Genomic DNA, 24,247 nt, shown 5'->3' with positions numbered 1-24,247 from the left:
ATATAAATTTGGAATAAATACTGGTAAAACAAGTCAACCTTTAGACATTTTTGGGGCCTGAAAAACAATATGCTGTGGGTTCAGCAATATCTAGTTACACTACTGCTGCTCAAGCTACTTACAATCATATACGGCATCTTTCTGGCATGTACACTGTCAGAGATACACAAGTCAGTAACCGAAAGAAAACATTCATAAATCAAGAACATGATTTGAACACTTAGGGGCTGATTCACTATGGGTCGAATATGGAGGGTTAATTAACCCTCAATATTCGACTAGGAATTGAAATCCTTCGACTTCGAATATCGAAGTCGAAGCATTTAGCACAAATTCTGCGATCGTACTATCGAAGGATTATTCCTTCGATCGAACGATAAAATCCTTCGAATCGAACGATTCGAAGGATTTTAATCCAACGATCGAAGGAATATCCTTCGATCAAAAAAAGTTAGGCAAGCCTATGGGGACCTTCCCCGTAGGCTAACATTGACTTCGGTAGCTTTTATCTGCCGAACTAGGGAAGTTTTTTTTAAAGAGACAGTACTTCGACTATCGAATGGTCGAATGGTCGAATAGTCGAACGATTTTTACTTCGAATCCTTAGATTCGAAGTCGTAGTCGTAGGTCGAAGTAGCCCATTCGATGCTCGAAGTAGCCCAAAAAAACCTTCGAAATTCTAAGTTTTTTTACTTCGAATCCTTCACTCGAATTTAGTGAATCGGCCCCATGGCATTCAATTTATGTTGACTAAACCCAAAGTCTATCTGTATAAAGCAGTACAGGTAAGGGACCTGTTATCCAGAATGCTTGGGACCGGATAACGGATCTTTCCGCTATTTGGATCTTCATACTTTAAGGGGCAGATTCATTAAGGGTCGAATTTCAAAGTTAAAAATACTTCGAAATTCGACCCTCGAATTGAAATCCTTTAGCGCTAATCCTGCGATCGATCGATCGAAGGATTTTTCGTTCGATCGAACGATTAAATCCTTCGAATCGAACGATTCGAAGGATTTTAATCCAACGATCGAAGGAAAATCCTTCGATCAAAAAATCACAGGCAAGCCTATGGGGACCTTCCCCATAGGCTAACATTGACTTCGGTAGGTTTTACCTGCCGAAGTAGAGGGTTTTTTTTAAAGGGGAAGTACTTCGACTATCGAATGGTCGAATAGTCGAACGATTTTTCGTTCGATTCGTTCGATTTCGTTCGAATTCGAACGAATTTAACCAATTCGATGGTCGAAGTACCAAAAAAATACTTCGAAATTCGAATTTTTTTCATTCGAATCCTTCACTCGAGCTTCATGAATCGGCCCCTAAGTCTACTAGAAAATCATGTAAACATTGAATAAACCCAATAGGCTGGTTCTGTTTCCAATAAGGATGAATTATATTTTGGTTTGGATCAAGTACAAGATACTGTTTTATTATTACAGAGAAAAAGAAAATACTTTTTTTTTTGGATTATTTGGATAAAATGGAGTCTAGGGGAAACGGCCTTTCCATAATTCAGAGCTTTTTGGATAATGGGTTTCCAGATAATGGATCCTATACCTGTCGTAGTCTGTCATTTTCATGCCATTCACTAACAAGGAGATGATGTCTTTCTTTGTTCATCTAACCTGTTCTACCTTTTTAAAGTGCTATACTGTCATTTGTATTGTTTTGAGTGCCTGGAGTACAGAACACAGCAAATATTGTATTGTGTATAGACGTCCTTTTGTGTTGCCTGCCAGATACAAGGAATATTTAGTTGAGTTTTCTTCTTCTTGAGCTGATGAATTTTATTCCGTAAGAGAGAATGTTTCTCTGTGTGGCTTAAACTATGGAAAAAGCACAAGCTGTATGGTTTTTAAGAAAAGTTTACACTTCAGTTCATGTGCAAACAGGTCCACACTTTGGTTCACGTTACGTTCAGAGGATTCTTTCAACAATCATATTTCTTGCGCTGCTAAAGAAAGTTTAGGAAATCCAATTTTCAAAGAGAAATGGTTTGCTTCGCTTGCTTAACATAAATATCTAAACTCTGTCCTTCCCACAAATTCATAGTTACATATAGTTACATAGTTAAATTGGGTTGAAAAAAGTCCATCAAGTTCAACCCCTCCAAATGAAAACCCAGCACCCATACACACACCCCTCCCTACTTTCACATAAATTCTATATACCCATATCTATACTAACTATAGAGCTTAGTATCACAATAGCCTTTGATATTATGTCTGTCCAAAAAATCATCCAAGCCATTCTTAAAGGCATTAACTGAATCAGCATCACAACATCACCCGGCAGAGCATTCCACAACGTCACTGTCCTCACTGTGAAGAACACATTTTAAATTTAAATTACAGTTTCATTTCATTGGTTTAAATATGTTCAGTGACGACATTAGGTCCTGCAAGGAATTTCTTTATTTCCTTTATAATTGTGTTTTAATTAGAGGTAATAAAGCCACATGGAAGAAGTTGGAAAGATCGGATACAAAATACCATTCTGTGTTTGTCAGATGATGCAGAGAGTTGCAACACAGCAGCAGCATGCAAACACATATATCGTGCCATCTATTTTATGTAATTGGGGAATGTTGGGGGAACATCCATATTCTACAGTTATTCTTTCACAAATAATATTCAGTTGTTATTTTTTTACTCCCTATTGTTTGTTTCATGTCATTTACATTCCATTAATGGCCAAAGCTGCACAAGGTAACATGAATTTTTTCAGCAATTAGTCCTTTTTTTTCCACAGTGTAACCTCTCTGCTTCTTTCCACTTGTGTTTCTAGAATAAGAAGGCACAGCCTGGGTTCATGCAGTCCCATTATTTTGTTGCCTTATATCGCTTCAAAGCTCTGGAGAAGGATGATCTAGATTTCCAGTGAGTAGAGTCTTGTTGTTGCTAGTAGAGTATCATACCCCTTGCTCTAGTGCACCTTGTGAGAGTCAAGAACAGAAGGTGACTTATTCCTATTTGTATAGTTTGTAGCATTAATACACAGACAGATAATGATTGTCAACTCACAATTTTAGTATAAATAAACACAATCCTATATGAATATATACACATAAATAATTGCTACAAAAATCGATTATTATATTGCCATCATCATTATTGTTATTAACACAAATTCCACATCACTGTACAATAAATGCATGTGTAGGCTGACTGATAAAATAACTTTCTCTTTAATTAGATAGTCCACTAAGGTTTGGGGCCTCAGTCTACGTTAAGACAGCTCTGGGTACATTTTGTAGTAGTCCTTACCTGAACAGGCAAGAAAGGTCTTGTGGAACCTAGATAGGTCAGAAGTAGCCAATGGTAGTAAATAATCTTTAATAGGTTGCTCTAGACTGATGCGTTAGGGTTATTTAGCCGAGCAGCCTAAAGGTCCAGTGAGGAGTGTTGGTAGGGCTAGGTTCCTGGGTGTACTACTGTACAGAAATAGGGAAACTAAATGTACAGACTCAGGGGCTAGGAAGGTACATTTGGGTTCCACTTAGGCTAGGGCCTGAAAACTCAGAGTGCCTCTTTATAAGCTGCACAACATTGTATGTTGCGAGTATATCTTTGCTACCACCCTGTTTTTGTTGTCCTGCAAAAGTCTTCTATGATATCTCATTGCACTCCCTTGTGGATATTATCAATAAATCTGTTTATGGTTAAATTAAGAACCTCTGGCGCTTGTTAACTGTATTCTACCCCATAATTGTAGTTCAATAACACCCTGCCTTCAGTACAAGCGTGGGGTCACGCCTGGGAAAAGAAACTCTTATCTGGAGCAAAGCTAATGGTTTTGGGAGCTCTGAGTTGTCCCATTTTACTATAGCTTTACAAATGTATAGTACATACACATTTACATAAAAAAACAACCAATAACCACTACAAGAGGTAAAGCAGATATTGCCATATGAGCTTACCATTTACTACCACCTCAGGCCCCCATTATTATCCTGTCTTTGGCTTTTGGACCAATTGATTATATCATCCTCATGAGGATCAGCATGTTGTTGGCCAGACTGGTCAAAAATTTGCTTGTTTGATGATTTTGTGAAAGAAGCAGATCTTAATATGTAGGCCCACTTAATCTTAATCTCCAGTAACAGCATTTATCACACGGCCCTGTATTCAGGGATCATAGTAAAATAAGTCAATTAATATGGGTTTATTCCTGTGTAATCAGCAAGCCTTGGATTGATGACCCAGCAACATGTATTGATTGGATTTATTCATAAATCATTACTGAGGAATGGTCTACCTTTCACCTAAGCCTAATATTTCTTGGAAAGCTACCAACCCACAAGTACCTCCTTATGATATACCTAAGCTGTTTTATGCACATTGTGGTTTGCTGTAGTGTAATTTTGTAATAGAAAATTGAGAATTTTGGCCTCTGCCCCTATTTGTACCATTTTCTAAATATTTTTTGTTATGAAACATACCCTGCCTTTTGCTCATGCAATACACTAGCATTTACAGCATATGGGTAGCCAGTGTTTGTTCATGTATTTGCCACCATACAATTTAATTACCAACTGGAGCTCATTTACTAATACTGGGAAAATTTGCACCAATGCAGTAACCCATAAAAACCAATCGCCAATTGGTTTTGATATGGTAGCCTCATGTTGATAAAAGTAAATAAGTGGTTGAAATGGGTTACTGTCCTGGTGCAAATGTGTCCAGATATAACAAGGGCGGGACTAGATGATGCGTTCTGACCTGACACGTCTAAACTAAATGCATGCGACGTGTCGGATGGTTTAGTGTAAACGGAAGTGAAGGAGAATCGCACGTTAACAACTACATTGATCTGACTGTCGGATGAAAACGCAGCTTGCTTCTTCTTCACTTCCATTTTCACTAAACCATCTGACACGTCGCATGCGTTTAGTCACATTGCGACGTGCCGGGTCAAAACGCATCATCTAGTCCTGCCCTAAAGTAAGTGTTTGGAAGGATTATAGGCTTCTACTTTCACCATTCAATATGTAACAACAATCTGAGAAATGTTTATTAAAGGAGTTGTTCACCTTGGAGTTAACTTAATGTAGAGAGCAATAATCTGAGAAAATTTGCAGTGGGTTTTTAATTTTCTATTATTTGTGGTTTTTGAGTTATTTAGCTTTTTATTCCGCAGCTTTCCAGTTTGCAGTTTTAGCGATCTGGTTGCTAGGGTCAAAATGATCGTAGCAATCATGCAATGATTTGAATAGGAGACTGGAATACGACTAGGAATGGGTCTGAATAGAAAGATGAGTAATAAAAAATATACAATAAATTTGTAGCCTTACAGAGCATTCGTTTTTTAGGTGGTCAGTGACCCACATTTGAAAGCTGGAAAGCCAGAAGAAGAAGGCAAATCATTCAAAAAGTAAAAAAAATGAAAAATCAAATTAAAAGTTGCTTAGAATTGGCCATTTTATACATACTGAAAGTTAACTTAAAGGGATACTGTCATGGAAAAAGATGTTTTTCCCAAAACACATCAGTTAATAGTGCTGCTCCAGCAGAATTCTGCACTGAAATCCAATTCTCAAAAGAGCAAACAGATTTTTTTATATTCAATTTTGAAATCTGACATGGGGCTAGACATTTTGTCATTTTCCCAGTTGCCCCAGTCATGTGACTTGTGCCGCTACTTTAGGATGGAATTACTTTCTGGTAGCCTGTTATTTCTCCTACTTAATGTAACGGAATCAGTCTCAGTGGGACTTGGCCAAGAAGTGTATATTCTATTTATACTATATTTGCTATTTAGTAAAGGTTTCATGCTTTGTTTTCTATTGTGGAAGCAATATGGTGCTCTATGTCTTGTTCCTAAATTTCCCTCTCTCCTCTTGTTTTCACAGAGCTGGGGAAAGAATCACTGTAATAGATGACTCCAATGAAGAATGGTGGAGGGTAAGTAAAGAATATACAACTATCCTTGTACAAACTGCATACTCCGCAAAATAAACGTTGTGGCATATAGAAAAAATTCCAGCACAGGCCTTAGTTATCAGAACTTAGATATCCGTCACTTATTCATATATTCCAAATATTAAAAACACACTGAACTGCGGAACTGAAGTACAGGGATAGGATATTATCAGCTTGAAAGTATGAAGAGGTCATGAGGCTAGGAAACCTTAAGGATAGGACTACACAGAATTTTTAGCCGCGATCCTACCAGATGCGTCAAAACGCATGCAACAAATCGCATGTGATGGAAATAAGGTAAGAGATAGAAATGTCGGATAAAGTTTCAGCGTCGATCCAAGTGAAATGACTGTTGGATGCGGACGCATCGTGCAGCATCTGCATCCGACTGTCATGTCACGTCGTATCAATGCTGAGACGTCTTCCGACATTTCTATCGCTTACCTTATTTTCGTTGCATGCGTTTTGTCGCAGCGCGTCAGATCGCGCCGAAAACGTCTGTGTAGTCCTACCCTAAAGTGCAATAGATAGAATCATCTGCTGGTTATTAAGTGAAAGTTGTACTTGTGACCCTTCCAATCAAATCTACATTTAGGAATTGCAGAAATCATAATTTTTGCAGTTAAAACACATTTAGAAATAAACAATAATTCATAAATAATCCATAAATAGAATTACTTATTTTAAAATTGGGGAAAATGATTTATTTCAGTAGAAATGTTTCTTTTAACAAAACTGAAATTGACTAGAATATAGTGTGGATTTGCCCCATGCATTCTCCTAATTGCAGCAATGTTAATTACTTTATTATTTGTCGGGAGATATCAAGGCTAGTGATGAGTAAAACAGGTGCATTTCACATCACCAACAAATTAGCAAAGCTGTGAAATTTTGCCCAAATTCACCTGAGTCAATGAGAAGGCGAAATGACATTGCATAAAAACTCCTTTGTACGACGTTAAATAAACTTGGGATTCACACTCACACATTCACCTTTTGGTTTTAGGGCAAGATTGGTGAGAAGACAGGCTTCTTCCCAGCTAACTTTATTATCCGTGTCCGAGCTGCAGAAAGAGTGCATAAAGTCACACGGTCTTTTGTAGGAAACAGAGAAATTGGACAAATCACACTAAAGAAAGATCAGGTAAATCTCTATTAATATTGTATGATACAAGAGAAATTAAATGAACTTATTGTGCAATGTGAATTTAAAGAGCAAAGTGCAATTTTGGAAGCAAATCGGCATGTTTACACATAATGCAGCATTTCCTCATACATAATTACAGCTTTATTTCAGCCACGCTGCAAATCATGTCAGGAAGAATTTCTTCCATTGCATCAAAATGGATGCAATAGCACTTGCATTTTACCCAAAACAGATGCAAGTTGTCTCTAACATTTTCAGAAAAGGGTTTGCATCACTTCTGGAGCACACGGACAAAACTGCATTTGCACCCAATTCTACTGCAATTCATTTTTCTCTGGTTAAAACCATCAAGCATGGCATGCAAGTTTTCAGCTTGTTTCATAATTAGACCTGATAATCTTTCTTTATACACCCAAGCAAAGACACCTATTCCATAAGCACACATACAGCTATTCAATTATGAAGTGTTTTCTTACCCCTTGCCATTAAAGATACAAGTTATCCATATTTACTGCACATACTTTAAAAAAATGGTTCCAATTCCATATAAATCCAGAGATGGAAGTCAATAAATGACATTATAGTTCAACATGGAAGTGGATTGCATTAGCTATTTATTTAGGGAGAGATTTTAGGATAAAGCTGAGAATTTTTTCCCTCAATCAATTTTTAACCACTAGTCCCTGCCAAACTGCATCATCCTGACTCCAAATAATGTGCCCACATACCTACTGGTCAAATACAAATGAAGCAGCAGCCATGTTTGGCTCTGTAGCTTCCGGTCTAGTCTCAACAATCACAATTACCTACAAGGATCATGCACACTGAAAGCCAGGAACTGGTCTGATGCAATATGGCAGCCTCTATATCTCATAAAGTAAGATAATGATACGTCATTGGTATAATGAGTTGTTATTATATTATTATCTGTCTTTTAAAACTGCCCTTTCTACTGGGGTAAAGAAGGACTGAGGTCAGGGGGAAATAATGGCAAATCTTATATACACTTACACAGTTACACAGTTAAATCAGGTTGAAAAAAGACCAAAGTCCATCGAGTTCAACCCCCTCCAAATGAAACCCAGCGTCAATACACACACACGCTAACCCCTCCATACACTCACAAACTATATATACTCATTCACTAACTATATCACAATAGCCTTGGATATTATGTCTGTCCAAGAAATCATCCAAGTCATTCTTAAAGGCATTAACTGAATCAGCCATCACAACATTTCCCGGCAGTGCATTCCACAACCTCACTGTCCTGACTGTGAAGAACCCCCTACGTTGCTTCAAATGAAAGTTCTTTTCTTCTAGTCTAAAGGGGTGGCCTCTGGTACGGTGATCCACTTTATGGGTAAAAAGGTCCCCTGCCATTTGTCTATAATGTCCTCTAATGTACTTGTAAAGTGTAATCATGTCCCCTCGCATATATCTCTCAGTGGGGCCATAATAAAAGATAAAGCAATAAAAGAAATATACAGGGTTAACTTCCTAGCAACAAATGGCCTCTTTCTTTATAGTTAATGATTACTTTCCATTTATTAACAGAAAGCATACATACTGTACATATCAATGGTAAAACAATGGTAAAAATACTAAACACATAGAGGCACATTTATCAAAGGTCGAATTTCGAATTCATGTGAATTTTCTTTTTACTCGAATAAATTAGAATATATTCGAAATTCGATTGGGAGGATATTTATTAAAAAAAAAACGAATATCTAAAACTTGAATGAATATTACCAACCTGAAAACTCAAATCTTAACTCAAACTGAGTTTTTTCTCAAAAAAACTCGAATGTCAGGAAGGCTAGTAAACATGTTCAAATTGGTCCCTGGACCTCTCCCGTTGACTTATACATGAACTTGGCAGGTTTTAGATGGTGAATAGTCAAATTCGAATTTTTAAAGGGCCAGGGCTTGATAAATCTCGAAATTCAAATTAAAACTCTAATCGAGCTGTTTGGATTATTCACAATTCGAATTTGAGAGTTTTGACTATAAAAGAAATTTGGATTCGAATTTTCAATTCTACCCATAATAAATCTGCCCCTAGTGTAGCAGGGGTATTGTTTTTCTGATTGGTAGGTATTTGAGGCAGTTTCTTTACACAAGCAAAAAAAAGGTTATAAACATTTCTCTACAGGTATGGGATTATCTGGAACCCGTTATCCAGAAATCTTAGAATTACAGAAATGGCATCTCCATTTTATCCAAATAATCAAAATTAAAAAATAAAAAAGTACCTTATACTTGATCCAAACTAAAATATAAGTAATCTTTCTTCGAATCAAAACCAGCCTATTGGGTTTATTTAATGTTTACATGACCTTCTAGTAGACGTAAGGTATGAAGATCTAAATTATGGAAAGATCCGTTACCCGGAAAACCACACATCCCAGTCACTGTGGATAACAGGTTCCATGGCTGTACCTTATTTCAGTTTCAACAATAAGTGAATATCTTAGAACAGCAGAGGTTTTTGAGACATTTTGGTTCAAGTCTCAGTTTGCCATAGGCCTCATAGTTACTCCATAGGCCTCATAGTTATAGAAAACCTTCTTTATGTTTTGTACATTTTGTTTTCTTTACATCAAAGTAATTTGCTTCTCTTATTATTCAAAATATTGGAAACTACACCTCACTATATATTTATCTCAATAACAGATTGTGGTGCAGAAAGGAGACGAAGTCAATGGATACATCAAAGTGTCCACAGGGAGGAAGTTGGGTCTATTCCCCTTAGACTTTCTGCAAGAAATCTGAAGAAGGAACCAACTGGGAAAGCACATCAGGAAGAACCTTCCCAAATGCTCCTTACTAAAGGAGAGTCTGATCCTTCATTCACACCACTGTGGATACTAAAGTGAGAGTCTTCCAAAAAGCAGTGTTAGTTGCTCCACTGACTCGCTCAGCACTGGGGTAGTTACGTGTAAGTGAAGTTGACCAGACCAAAACCTCAGAGGGTTTGACCAATATGTCAACACCTATAGTTGCCTCCAAAATGTAGAAAGAAATGCCTGAATTCCATAAGAAGGGGACATTGTTAATCCCTTTCGTATCTGTTGGTGCTCTGGTCCACTAACACAGAAGATGTTCAAACCATCACTAAACCTAACAACATACACTTTAGCAGTGTGTTCATTAACAAAATAGATTTTTTTTCTAAATTTCCAGTTGCAACGTTATGATTTTTCTGTAGAAATCTCCATGCAGCAAATATACTACACTTGTTGCCATTTTAGAGACTTAAATTTGTGTTTATAGTTGTGTTATAGTCAGGACTGCCTTTATGTGCTTTTCTTTGCATGCAGTGGGTATTTCATATGCTCTCTCTGTTAGCAAAACAATTCAAACCTTCACCTATAGCTCTAAATGAACTTATAGAGATAGATAATTCATTGGTCATGAAGCCAACTGGTAGTTTACAATATGGCATGTGACTAAAAGACTATTTAAAAACCCTATACAGAATACTAGATAAAATGACTTCTTGACACAAGGGTAGAACAGAGCTTCAAGCAGATGGTAATTACAGGTCACTCCAAGGTGCTCTCTGCTTGTAGGGTGCCAAGTGCAGCTTTGCAGACAATACTGTAGAGTTTAAAGGGGTCAGAGTTATGTGCTGCCATCCCAATATTAAATGATCCTTTTGGGGGAATGCTGCTTGTTCTGTAGCATGCTGACTCCAAATATTTGCCACCCAAGGCCAAGGCCTTTGTTGCCTGCCCACAAATCCTGTTCCTACATTTATATAAATCATGGGTATTCCACCAGCAACTATGTATCTAGATTAACACCCCTCAAATCAAGAGCAATAGGTACTTTCTTGCTCAATCTCTACATTCTCCATCTAGAGGTTATTCTCCACACTGCTGTGCTGCCTGCTTACTCAAAGGGTAAATATGTAGCCCAAGACTATTAGTATTTCTGATGACAGCTCTGCTAAGAACCATTATTGTATTCTAATAAAATATGTTAATTTTTATTTACTGTAGCTGTAGCTTTACAAATGCATTCACAATTATAGAAGGCAGAGCCATTCAGACATAAAGGGGCAGATTTATCAAGGGTCGAAGTAATGGGAATTTTTTTTTTGAACTCCCATAACTTCAAAAATTCGAATTAAAAAAGACCAATTGAAATGTATCAAAAAATCAAAGTTTTTTTTTTGCGAATAACCCCGTTTCCTATCAATTTCAAATGTACGTACGAATTGGAGTAACAGCGCATTCGATCTAATTCGATTCAAAGTTTTTCCAAAAAAAAGTCCACCAATTGACTCTAGGAGGTCCCCCATAGGCTAAAACAGCAATTTTTAGGAGACGGTACATGATAAATTTCGATATTTGAATTTTTTTCAATTTGACTATTCCCTAGTCGAAGTACACAAAAATTAGCTTGAAATTCGAATTTCCACTTCGACCCTTGATAAATCTGCCCTAAAGAATTGCTGCAATTAACTGTTTACATAGTGTTTTCTATAAGAGTGAGGCTATGCAAAGTGATACCTGGTGACTGTAGAATATATACTGTAAGCACATGCGTTAAACTGTGAAGATATGAGAAGAATGTGCTGCTACGTGTGCTCTGCACACTGTCTACATTCTGCACTTGCCATTGCCCTAATGTTATGTGGACCTGTGGTGGAGGAAGTATATGGAGAAAGGTTTGGCAAGTCTACTGTTATGCTTCAGTGTTGCAGCCTGAGCCCAATTAAATGCAGAGAATGCTGTGGGCTAAGCACAACTATGATAGAACAGCTACACAGGGCTGTCCTCTTAGCAGGTCAGTTGTACATGTGTTTGTGAAATGGCTTCCATTAAACTTGATGATGTTGTACAAAGAAGTCTGTGAGTAGTTATCCATCCATCTGAGTGCTTATCATCTGTCTGCTGCTTTGCACTGGCTACTGGATGAGACTTTATATCTTGCATTTCCAGACAATTCTTCAGGCTTCTCTACACAATTGCATACATGTATGTGTTAATTAAGAATGTTACCCATCTGTCTCGTTCCATCTTCTCTCTGCCACCCTTTGTGTTACTGAGTAGCTTCCCCCATGTTGTGTTATTTCTGACCTTCCGTAGTACCATCTTGTAGAAGTGATAGTTTTCTGTGACATCTGTTATACTCAAGTGCTAACGTCTATGGTAAAACTGATATTAATATATTTTAATAAGACTTTTTTTAAAAGTGAAAATAAAGATGACTTCAATTAGACGTGGAGTTCTTCATCCACAACTGAAGCATGAAAGTAATTGCTGTAGCCATGGGCAGAATAAGCATTTGTCTTATGACAGGGCCTGCTACCTGGGCTATGATGCCAACGACCTCCACAGGGGCCCTGCACCAATGAGGTAAGTTGAGAAACAAGTTACTGGGGAAGGCAAATAGCCACTCTTGGTAACTTTAAGAGTCTAATTTCTGTTTTTTAAACCTCTTCAAATCATCATTGACCCCCTCAGATCCCAGAAAGGTGAGTGCAGGGCGAGAGCTGTGGCAGAACGGAGAGCTACCTCAGGGCTGCAGGGGTATGAGAATTGAAACTGGAACCCCTTATAAAGAATAATTCAGAGAAGAGACAGTAAAGTAACTAACAGGCGCCAGGCCTTGTTGCAGGCCGTGCAGCCAGGCCCTTTCACTCCCTCCAGAAGAAATCTTTTCGGCAGATATGCAGGAACGCAAACCGCCGATGGGCACTAAATAGCAAAACATGACAACTTGACTAACCTATTTCTTCCAACTAGTCTATGTGTAAGCAGTAATTCCTTCTTGATTATCTTGACAGATGCAGAAAGTTGTGGAAAATAAAACTGAATCTGTATTCTTTCCAGGAGACCATGTTGTTAACACAACCCCCACACCAGCGCTTATGCTTTCCAAATAAAACAGTTTTCAGATTTTAACAGTCAGACAAACACTAGGTAGTTCAGTGTTCAGGTACATAATTTGGCCAATACTCGTGACTCTTTAAAGTGTTTCCCCTCCCATTCAACCTCCAGTGTCGACCCAGGGAACCTGTCAACATGTTTCCCTCTACATGGCTGAGCCCACAACACCAGGCTTGCCAGGGCCTCCCAATGGGTACTAACACTTTCTTGGTCTCTGCCAAATAACCCAAAGCCTCCAATATACTGGCCCTACACTCTAACTCCCTACCTTTCAGGGTACCCGCTACTTCCACTCACTCTTTGGTAGGGCCCTTAGCTGACGTTCTCACTAATTCTGCTAAATGTGCTATAACACACCTAACTTATACTGGCTAAATCTTTCCTTACTTACTCAGTGGAGTTTTTCTTCACACATGTCTTTCTAGTGGATGTTCTTCCCATTCTGCACACCTGGGGGCAGATTTACTAAGCTCGAATGAAAAAAAATTCGAATTTCAAATTTTTTTGGGTACTTCGACCATCGAATGGGTCAAATTCGATCAAATCAAATGATTTGAACGATTCGAAGTAAAAATCGTTCAACTTCGACCATTTGATAATCAAAGTGCTGTCTCTTTAAAAAATACTTCGACTTCATACTTCGCAACCTACCGAGCTGCAATGTTAGCCTATGGGGACCTTCCCCAGCACTTTCCGAAGCTTTTTTTGATCGAATAAAAATCATTCGATCGTTAGCTTAAAATCGTTAGATTCAAACGATTTTATCATTCGATCGTCCAATTTTACAGTTAGTAGTTTATGTTCATATAATACACAAAAGCCATGAATATCTTGTAAATTATATCCCTATAAATGGTGAGTTCTGATGTCATCAGTTATAAACGATGAGTTCTGATGTCATTTTTGTCACATGACTCACTGAAACTTGTGTATTATAATAAATATAGTACCCCCAAATATGAGGATATTAGAAGTTACCTTGGAGTTCCATGACCTGTATAAAAACACTCGGCCTTCGGCCTCGTGTTTTTATATGGTCATGAAACTCCTCGGTAACTTATAATATCCTTATATTTTACAAGAGGGGGTACTTTATTCACTATATATTTCTGTATTGACAGCTGGGATTTTATTTCTCTGCTGTGTGCAGAGTCACTGAAAAAAATACAGGGTCTCCATTTTTTCATGGCTGCAGTTTGATCCATTGATATAGGCTCTTAAAATGACCTGCTCTAGACATGACATGATGATTTTCCACTGGAAACTATGATTAATGATTTCTCAGTTTCACAAAGCAAAATGCCATGGAGATAAGTTTCCAAGCTCTGACTTATAGCATCTATGCACAGATACAAAAACAGAGACTGGTCTTGAAATTGGGGAATACCATGACCTATGAGTGCACATCTGATGTATATTCTTATGTATATGTATGTTTCATTTAAAAAAAAACAACTATAATAAAAAATATTTATAATGTCAGCAGTGGTATCAGGGCTGTCTCTTAAATTTTTGCATTTATCCTTGTTTTGTCCATAAAAGCAAAATATCTGCACAAAAAGTCTGCTGTGACAGGCTTGGTTATATTGTAATTACAGTTTTATGGACTGTATTTAACAAGCAAATTGGAATTGTAAAATCTATGTTCTATTGGTGAATGTCTCCAGGTTTGAAAGCAATATTCTGTAAAAGCCAAAAGGAACGCAATAGATCCCATATTTTTCTGCATTTAATGTGATTGAATAGCCTGATAATTATCCAGAGCAGCGCTCATTATATAAATGCCATGTACAGGTGTTATTAGCACTCACAAGAGCCAGAGCAAGTACTGATATTGATGAACCTCCCACATTGAGCCAACTACTGACAGTGGCCACAGAACCGGACATGTGAATAGGTGGCAGTGTGGAAATGCACTTCAAATAATAATTATAATGAAGGTACAGAACTAGTAAACAGTGTTGTGGGGAGGTTCAGGCAATGGGTCAGGTCAGGCAGCAAAGGTTCAGAAGTGGAGACAAGCCCAAAGTCAGGATCAGGAACAGGCCAAACATGGGCAATGTATAGTCCACAGACAATCAGGCTCAGTGTCACCATGAAAACAACCGGAGTCACTTTGCACTCAGTGCAAACTGTATTTATTAAAGTGTGAATTTTCCAAAGTTTTTGATGGGTTTCTAATATTGTGCTCACAAATAACACAGAGACATCAACAAACAACGTCATCAGGGAGTCCTAGTATATTAGAGAGCTACGGCTGTGATACCGTTTAGAGTGAGGCCCGACAGCATTAAAGTAAGGGCTGAATCAGTGTCTCCCCCGATAACATGAAGTTAGCTAACTGATAACACAGGTCTGGATGAAATAACCTTTTTGATATTTTTAAAACATCAAGAGCTAATGATAGAAAATGATATAGCATGCCATAGTAGAACCTGCCTTAACACTTCTCAAAGTACCAATCAAACTGACCTGAACAAAACCAATGAATAGGGATGAGCCAGCAGCAAAGTATTTCACACTGCTGTGAAAATTTTCTGCAAATATTTACTTAGGCAGCACAAGTGGGGAATACAAGCAGGGTCGCAGCTTCTACTAGTGCTGGCTCTCATTTCTGTCCCCAGTGCTTGTGCAGAGCAGGAGATTGCCCCACAGTAGCACTGACCAATGATATGACAGTCAGGTCATTTCTGACATCAAGAGAACACAGCTTTTTGCAGGGAGGCAGGTCACATACCTGGACACTGGTTGCTGATATTAGTTACACAATGAACACTTCTGCAAAGGTTCACTACAATTCTCTCCCACATATAGCATTCCTCTAGTGAAGCCTCCAGTCTCACGGTCATCTGGATGAACACTAGCAGAGTGCCGTTAGCCATTCTAGGGACCCTTCTCCTTTCTTCTCTCTAGGCTTCCCCTATTCTCTGTCATGTCCACATACAGCAAACAAGCTTCTCCGGACTCTGGACCACAGCTCCTGTAGGTTCCCTCTAACCTATACCTGAACGCTCTCAATTTCCTGAGTGACGCACACTCGCCTCAGGGGGAGTCAGGACAACATGCTGTGCTAACTAGCCTCTCTATCTCTCTAGAGTGAGCTCACACCCCACTACTAGCCACTTACCACTACCCCTGCTTTGTTGCCTGTCCTACATACATATTCAAAACAGGAAATATATAATACATCTATTTACATTGATCAATTGAAGATATAAACCCAAATATCACCCGATTCTGGGTGATTTAAAATATTTAGGGGTTATTTCCCATTTCTGTTAAAGGGGTTGTTCACCTTCCAAACACTTTTTTTCAGATTGTTCACCAGAAATACTTTTTTCAATTGCTTTCCATTTTTTATTTTTTCAAAATCTAAGCTTAAAGTTTAATGTTCGTGTCTCTGGTGTTTGAGTCTGGCAGCTCAGTAATTCAGGTGCAGATTCTGAACTGTTACAATTTTGCAACATTGAGTTGATCCATTTCTCAGCAGCATCTCCGGAGTATTAGCAACTATTGTATCAATTCTAACAGCTGACTTTAATGAAACCCAGAGATTCTGCTCAGCAGGGACAAAGATAAGAAATGGATCAACTAAATGGATCAATTTAGAACATTTTACAGGGTCGACAACCCCCCCCCCCATTCCCAGAGCTGCTTTAGAAGGTGAAAAATGACACTTTAGACTTCAATATTAGAAAAACGGTCACACATAGAAAATAAAAAGTAATTGAGGAAAGTATTTATTTCTGGTGAACTATCTGAAACCAACTGAACTGAAAAAAGTTTTGGAAGGTGAACAACCCCTTTAAGCAGTAACATTTCCCCCCTCCTTTTTCAAACCACTCCTTCTCCTTTAACAACCTCCTTAATAATCCTGGTCATTTTAATTAAAGAGATAGACAGGGGCATGTTTATTCATGGTGCATTTCTAATTATTGGGTTTCTGTGAACACATTGACAAAATGAAGACACCTTTAAAATATGTCAGTAACTAGGAGCAGATACCCTGATCATTTTAATTCATTTAGTAATCATGTCATGGGTTGTTACTGCAACCATCAGTGAATTGCTTCTAAGAGGACCTCTTCTTTTCAGTCTGTGTGAGCATTCCATCTACTGAACCTTATACTCCCCTCTGCATTACACCTCATATAAACGCATTATATATATATATATATATATTTTCCAAGGATATATATATATATATATATATATATATATACACACACACACACACATATATATATATATATATATATATATATATATATATATACACATACACACACACACACACACACACACACATATATATATATATATATATATATATATATATATATATATATATATATATATATATATATATATATATATAACCCTGAATTATACCAAGTTTAATACTGGTCTGTGCGTCTCTAATATATGGTTTTACTATACAGTAGTTTGTGCATGATTGCACATGTGCTCCACAATACTAAAGAGAACCATATCATACCTTTATATAGTCAAGAAACAAGAAGATAAGAAAGAAAGAAACCTGGTGGCACTAGATGGTGCTAGTGTAGTATTATTCAACATTGGTGCACAAAGGAAAACTTTACCTCTTGTGTTTGTTTCCAAATGAAAGTGCGTCTGTTTTTGTATTAATGTGTTTTGAGAGCAGATGGCCTGACTATTTATCAAAGAGCATCTGCTTTCCTTGTCAGCTTTTTAATCAAACTGCCATAGATCTTGCAACCTGGCTAAACACCTTACCCTTTCACAGAGCAATACAATTCAGAGAAGAGACACCATGGTGTTAACGACTGAGCTCAGACCTACCAGCAGCTTATAAACCAACCATCAACCTATTTTAAAAATTTACAGCGAAGATACATGCTGGTATAAACATTAGGGGGCACGTTTACTAAGGGTCGAATATCGAGTGTTAATTAACCCTCGATATTCGACCATTGAAGTTAAATCCTTTGAATATCGAAGTCGAAGGATTTACCGCAAAAACTTTGATCGAACGATCGAAGGAAAAATCGTTCGATCGAACGATTAAATCCTTCGAAAGGAACAATTCGAATGATTTTAATCCATCGATCGAAGGATTTTCCTTCGATCAAAAACAAGCTTAGAAAGCTCATGGGCAAGGTCCCCATAGGTTAACATTGTAGCTCGGTAGGTTTAAAGTGTCGAAGTAGGTAGTCAAAATTTTTTTTAAAGAGACAGTACTTCGACTATCGAATGGTTGAATAGTCGAACGATTTTTAGTTCGTATCGTTCGATTCGAAGTCGTGGTCGAAGTAGCCTATTCGATGGTCGAAGTACCCCCAAAAAAACTTTTTTTACTTCGAATCCTTCACTCGAGCTTAGTAAATGTGCCCCTAGGAGTTGTGGTGTTTAAGATAATATATACAGTAATAAAGTCCGCATCCTCCTCTCCCTTCCCTAATTTTATATTTACAACTCATTTGCCTATAAATAATAATTTAAATGGCAGCCATCACCAAAAGGTTAAAAGACTGCAAGCAGGTCAGAACTAAAGGCAATAAGTTATTAATTTCCATTCTAATTATCCTGTAACAAGTTGTACCGTTCCTATTGTCTATTTCCAAATTCTACCATTCTCCAAAAGAACCCAGTCTTAAAAAGTCAATTTTAAAAAATATGTTCCTGCTTTATTTTCATTGCTCTGGACTACCAGTGCCATGGGTATGCTTTGAACCACAATAAGTGGTAAATTGCACAATTGTAGTTGTCTTTTAATCTATGTCCCCCACTGCTTCCAGATCTACCAGGATGCCAGTCCCATAGTTGAAACCACGGCTTTAAGCCCTTGAAGCCTCTATCTTGACACCCCCTGTGGCCCTGCTCAAAAGATCAACAATAACTTAAGAAGAGCAATATTGATCTGCCTTCTCCCAGAGAGACATAGTGAAAGAGTGACTGAAAAATTGGAGAAATAGAACTGGTAAAAGGAGAGAGGGAAGATATATTTTCATAAATACAGGTGATTGTCCACAAGCAATTAGAAAGGAAACAGAAAAAAATGTATTTTAAACCTGCAGTCCAGTAATATTCTTAGGGCTACACAGAAATGTGGATATAAAAAGGATTATTTCAATAACCATCCCACAGACCTCAGTAATCAATAAGATTCAGTTGTGTGCACCGTTTTGTAGACTAAATAACAGGAACTACAGGAACTACCCCTGGGCCTATGGTAGCACATCCCTCCCCTACTTTCTCACCGTAGCAATGCCTTACATCCCCAACACTAGTAGAACATCTTGGGTCAGCTATTTCATTGCCATAGGACCGGCATTCCTCACTTTTAGTGTAAGTAAGTAAGTTTCAGATTGTGAAAAACGGATGTAAACACATATAAAAACTGCCATGCAAATGTGTATACTATATTAGCCTTTTTTTTTTTTTTACATACCGAGAGCTTGGTCACTGTAAAAGCCATGAGCTCATTTTGTAATTAGATTATGTTTTATGGATGAAATATGCCTGCTCATTAATAAAATATTAGCTAATGAAGCGACAATTGCTTATTCATAAGATATTAGCTCACCAAAGATTGACGTAAGGTTGTGACATGCAAGAGACTGACTCCATCACGGGGATAGCAAGAATTGATTGGTGTTGGGTGACTCGCCCTACTAGTCCGATTGGAGCAGGACAGAGCAGGGCTATTATCTCTATGCCAACCCTATTTATCAGATGCATCTATCACCAAGGAATAAAATGTTAACTAAGCCAAATTTGCCAAAACAAGGAACTGCATAAAAGCTTCCCAATGAATGAAAACCATTGCCAGTAACTGTTAAAGATGATTGTATCATACAGTACATGATGACTCTATCAACTCTTACTCTAATAGGGCAGGGAAGCTTTGCCTTGCTAGGTAGGTAAGGGAGAGTAGGGCTAACATCAGTGACACTAGGGTGAGGGGCACGGATAAGCTGTAAGAAAATAAATTTGCAAGAAGGGGTAGATGTCTTAGGGGAGAAATTGGGGTGGGATGAATGGTTCTCAGAGTGGAGAGGGGCTGGAGGAAGCTTAAATTAGTACCTCCTGGGGTATTGGTCCAAGGAAGTAGGGTTTTGGAGTAGGGTTGCCACCTTTTCTATCATTACAGTCCATAGACTCCAATGGGTGAAAAAATTGCTTGTAAAAATAATTGTCACTAGTCAAGAAAAATATAGTCGCCCATAGACTTCAATGCATTTGGTGAATTTTCTGCAAAGCAAAATGGGTACACCCCTCACTAGCCATGCCATTTGTTAAGAGTCCTTTCTGGATTCCTAATTTTGAAATCTGGCCTGGACCTGGACTACTGTTTTGAAAATCGGATGTCTGGGTCAAAAATGGATAGGTGGGAGCTCTAGTTTGGAGTGAGGCTTAACTTGTTCTCAGTTTTAAGCCAGCATTCCAGTGGGGTTTGTTGGTTACTGGGTATCATCACTACTTACTGTATGGCTTAATCCTTAATATTTGACATTTACACATTTTTTCAGTTTCTTTCTTAGGTCAGTTTGTTAATAAAGTTCTTGGTATCACTTTGATGAAATTCTGAATGACCAGATCTAAATGTTAGAATTTCAGTGCTGTGAGGGTGCATAAGTTGGATGTATTCTGTGAACCTATATTAATTCAATGCTAACACTGAGTTAAAGTAGAAAACTCCATAATTAAATGCATCAGTTAGTTTAACTGTCTTATATATCTGTCATCTTTAAGTGTCTTAGTGCAGTCACTTTAAAATATAATGTACAGCTGGTAAAATAAGACAAATAATGTTTCCAGTCTAAGAAAGATGTAATATACAAAGGAAATGAAGTACAATTCAAAAGAAACACAAGCAAATGGATGATATACAATGAGTAAATGAACAACAGCTGTGAGGATGTCATGCCTTAATGGTTATATAAACTATATGCCTAGTTCTTGTTACCATCTGAAAATGATTTATTCTTTAGTTATATTATCTCACTGTTTCCCCCTTGACATCATAGTGAGGAAAGAGGCATGGTAGGAGGGGGTTTTGAGAATGGGACCCTATGATCCAGAGGGAAGCAGGGCATTATGGGGCAAGGAAGCAGTCCCACCCTCTGGGAGTTTATTGGTCAAGGGTCCCTGGGGTTGAAGACCTACGGGTAGGTCCAAAAGTAGACTCACTAGTTCCTTTGGGCAAGTAGGGAGATCAGGAGAACAGCAGCAATGTTGAATGAATAAATCCTCAACAACTGAGCTGAGTTTGTGAGTTTTTGCATAAGAAAAAGTGAAACAAACATAAAAATTCTAATTCAAACTGTCTTGAGTGGTTTCTTCGTCTCTACTGCGCTTCCCAGCAATAACACTTCATATTATGAACAGTACCATATGAATTCTGCTGTAAACAGGGGAATCTTGAATCCAAGTGGAAAACAGCACAGTATTGGTGGATCTTGTGAAAACAAAAATGTCCCATAAATGTATTTTTCACCCTGCTAAAAATACCTCTCAATATGCAAAGTGCTTATGCCAGACAAAGCTCTGACTTAAGAGACTTCTCTGTTTCCTATTGGGGAGATATGACAGGGGGTGCAGATAAAGAATTAAAATTCTATTCATACACACATATTGTGCTCCAGAAGACAATGAGATCTTTCTATCACAGGAAATCTGGTAGATTCTAAAGCTGCTTGGCTATTCCACAAGGGTCACCATGTGAAATACTTCTCTTGTCTCTTCCTGATACAAATCCGACCTCCCTTCTTTTACATACACTCTACAGTCAGTCTTGAGTTATTCCACATCTCCAAGCCTGAATTATAATCATAGGACAAGTTTATATTTACAGAACAGATATGGACAGATGTAGACCATAGAAAGAAGTTTACTGGTAGGTTGCAATAATAACTTTAGAGGCGTGTATCAGAATCACACATATGGAAGTTAATTGTTTACCAGAGGGGGTTAATGCCAATATACCTGTGCATCTGTGCACATACTGTATGTGATGTATGTATTGTGTTGTCTATGTGAATCTTTACCTTAGTGCTCAAGCTGGGTATTCTGAGAGACCTCTGAAGACTTCTTCATGAATGAGCTGTAAAATTTCTGGATCAAGTTCTTAAGAAACATTGTAGTCATAAAATAAAGTATCAGGGAAAGCGAATCCAAGGGATTTTATTTTTGACTATGAACTGAGTTTGATAGCCTTGTGTCTGTCAACTTAGTAAGAATATTACTATACATTATCGGGCTACTGCCATTCCCATCATTAAAATGATACAGGAAGATAAATATATGCCCCAGGTATCCAGTAGTATCCCTTGTGAAACCCACTAAAATTGTTCTTACAATAATTGTTTTGCAAGAAAGAAAGTTGACAATTTTAGGAAATTGCCTTGAAGGAAAATATATTAGAAAATGTTACTACTCCAGGAAGGAGCAACTCTTTTGACTTCATGCAGTCAACTGAATAAAGGTGGCCAAAGACGTAGAGATCGACAAACGAGTGGATCTCTCCCCACATTGACTCGATCTGTCGGCAGCTTTCATCTGCCCCTGTATGGGGACCTTAAGGAGCTGACAAGGGTAACAGATTAGTTGGTAAAGAACATTTCTCTTGTGATCCTTTGTTGTCCCACTACTTCTGTCCTAATAGGTCATTATAGGCCCAGGCAGCATCTGCTTGACCACTAGACATATTATAGAAGCATCTGCATATCGGGGGATCTTTTTTCCTATAAAATGGATCATCGCACCAAACGCCACCCCTTGTATGAGCTCTTGGACAAGCATTTTAGTGATACTAAAATCTACAATTAGTATAGATATGGATACACACTGTTTATGTGAGTGTATGGAGGGGTTGGTGGGAGTATATATATATGAGTATATATATATATATATATATATATATATATATATATATATATATATATATATATATATATATATGTTTGTGGGCTGGGTTTCATTTGGAGTGGTTGAACTTGATGGACTTTGGTCTTTTTCAACCCAACTTAACTATGTAACTATGCAACTATGTATCTAGGCTGCATTGTGTCCCATTTTTCAAATGACTGTATGTGCTCATACTACGGCATGTACAGCAGTTAATGTAAAAAGAAATTTTTGTTGTTTTCGTTTTCCCTTGATCCTTCTATTGATCTGTTGTGTGTATTTCTCTCACTTCTCCCTGATTATCATATTGCTTTTTCTACTTTCTACAGTTCATTTTTGATCTTTCAAGCTTTTAACCATTGTGTGCAAGGCACTGCTCCATGTCTGCTATAAGATATATATATATATATATATATATATATATATATATATATATATATATATATATATATATACACATACATATCTCGGATATCTCAGTCATTCACAGGACTAGCCTATTTTTCAGTTAAACAACATAATGTGTTGTAACCAATCACTGATATTTCAACATAGTTCAATGTAGTTCTCTCAACGTATATTGACAGAATTATGCATTGCTTGCCAATGTCTATCGACAGGACTCTGCTGGGAGTTTTAGCAAGAGCAAGGAATCAGGGGTAATGCCATTGCCATTGGGAATACTGTATGATTTTCGTGGAGACAGCAAATTCCAGAATATGAGTGTGAGATGTGTGACTCACAATTCTATTTCACTCAGGGAAAGGCCAACACGAAAAACACAGGTTTTGCCATGACTAGGGATGTAGCGAACGTCGGAAAAAAAGTTCGCGAACATATTCGCGAACTTGCGCAAAAACGCGAGCGGTTCGCGAACGGTTCGCGAACCCCATAGACTTCAATGGGAAGGCGAACTTTAACATCTAAAAAAAAAATTTCTGGCCAGAAAAATGATTTTAAAGTTGTTTAAAGGGTGCAACGACCTGGACAGTGGCATGCCAGAGGGGGATCAAGGGCAAAAATGTATCTGAAAAATCTGCCTGTGTGTGCTTGGAAGAGATAGTGTAGGGGGAGAGCTGTTAGTGATTTCAGGGACAGATGATAGTAAGTTTGCTGGCTAGTAATCTGCTTGATACTGCTCTGTATTGGAGGGACAGAAGTCTGCAGGGATTTGAGGGACATTTTAGCTTAGGTAGCTTTGCTGGCTAGTAATCTACTGTTCTCTTTAAACAACTGCCATACGTTGACCTTGTAGGCATTGTTTGCCCAGTTTTTTTGGACGCAGCCACTGAAGCACAGTTGCCAGAAAAAATATGCCATATAAATGCTGAAAATAGTCATTTTTCGCCATACGTTGACCTTGTAGACATTGTTTGCCC

The 24,247-nt window shown here is 37.9% G+C and overlaps 1 protein-coding gene across 1 annotated transcript in view; it reads left to right on the top strand.

Annotated features, from left to right (window-relative positions):
• stac3.S (SH3 and cysteine rich domain 3 S homeolog) overlaps positions 1-11,343 on the top strand; it is a 33,538-nt gene extending 22,195 nt beyond the window's left edge. The window contains exons 8-11 of the mRNA XM_018250061.2: positions 2,791-2,882; positions 5,855-5,906; positions 6,931-7,068; positions 9,751-11,343. Coding sequence (XP_018105550.1) covers positions 2,791-2,882; positions 5,855-5,906; positions 6,931-7,068; positions 9,751-9,849 — 381 coding nt within the window. The 3' untranslated portion in view covers positions 9,850-11,343. The remainder of the gene's footprint in view (positions 1-2,790; positions 2,883-5,854; positions 5,907-6,930; positions 7,069-9,750) is intronic.
• The last annotated feature ends 12,904 nt before the right edge of the window (positions 11,344-24,247 follow it).

Source organism: Xenopus laevis, chromosome 2S (assembly GCF_017654675.1).
Source record: "Xenopus laevis strain J_2021 chromosome 2S, Xenopus_laevis_v10.1, whole genome shotgun sequence".
NCBI lineage: Eukaryota > Metazoa > Chordata > Amphibia > Anura > Pipidae > Xenopus > Xenopus laevis.
The sequence above is the reverse complement of the archived record's forward strand: the minus strand, read 5'-3'. Positions and strand labels throughout refer to the sequence as shown.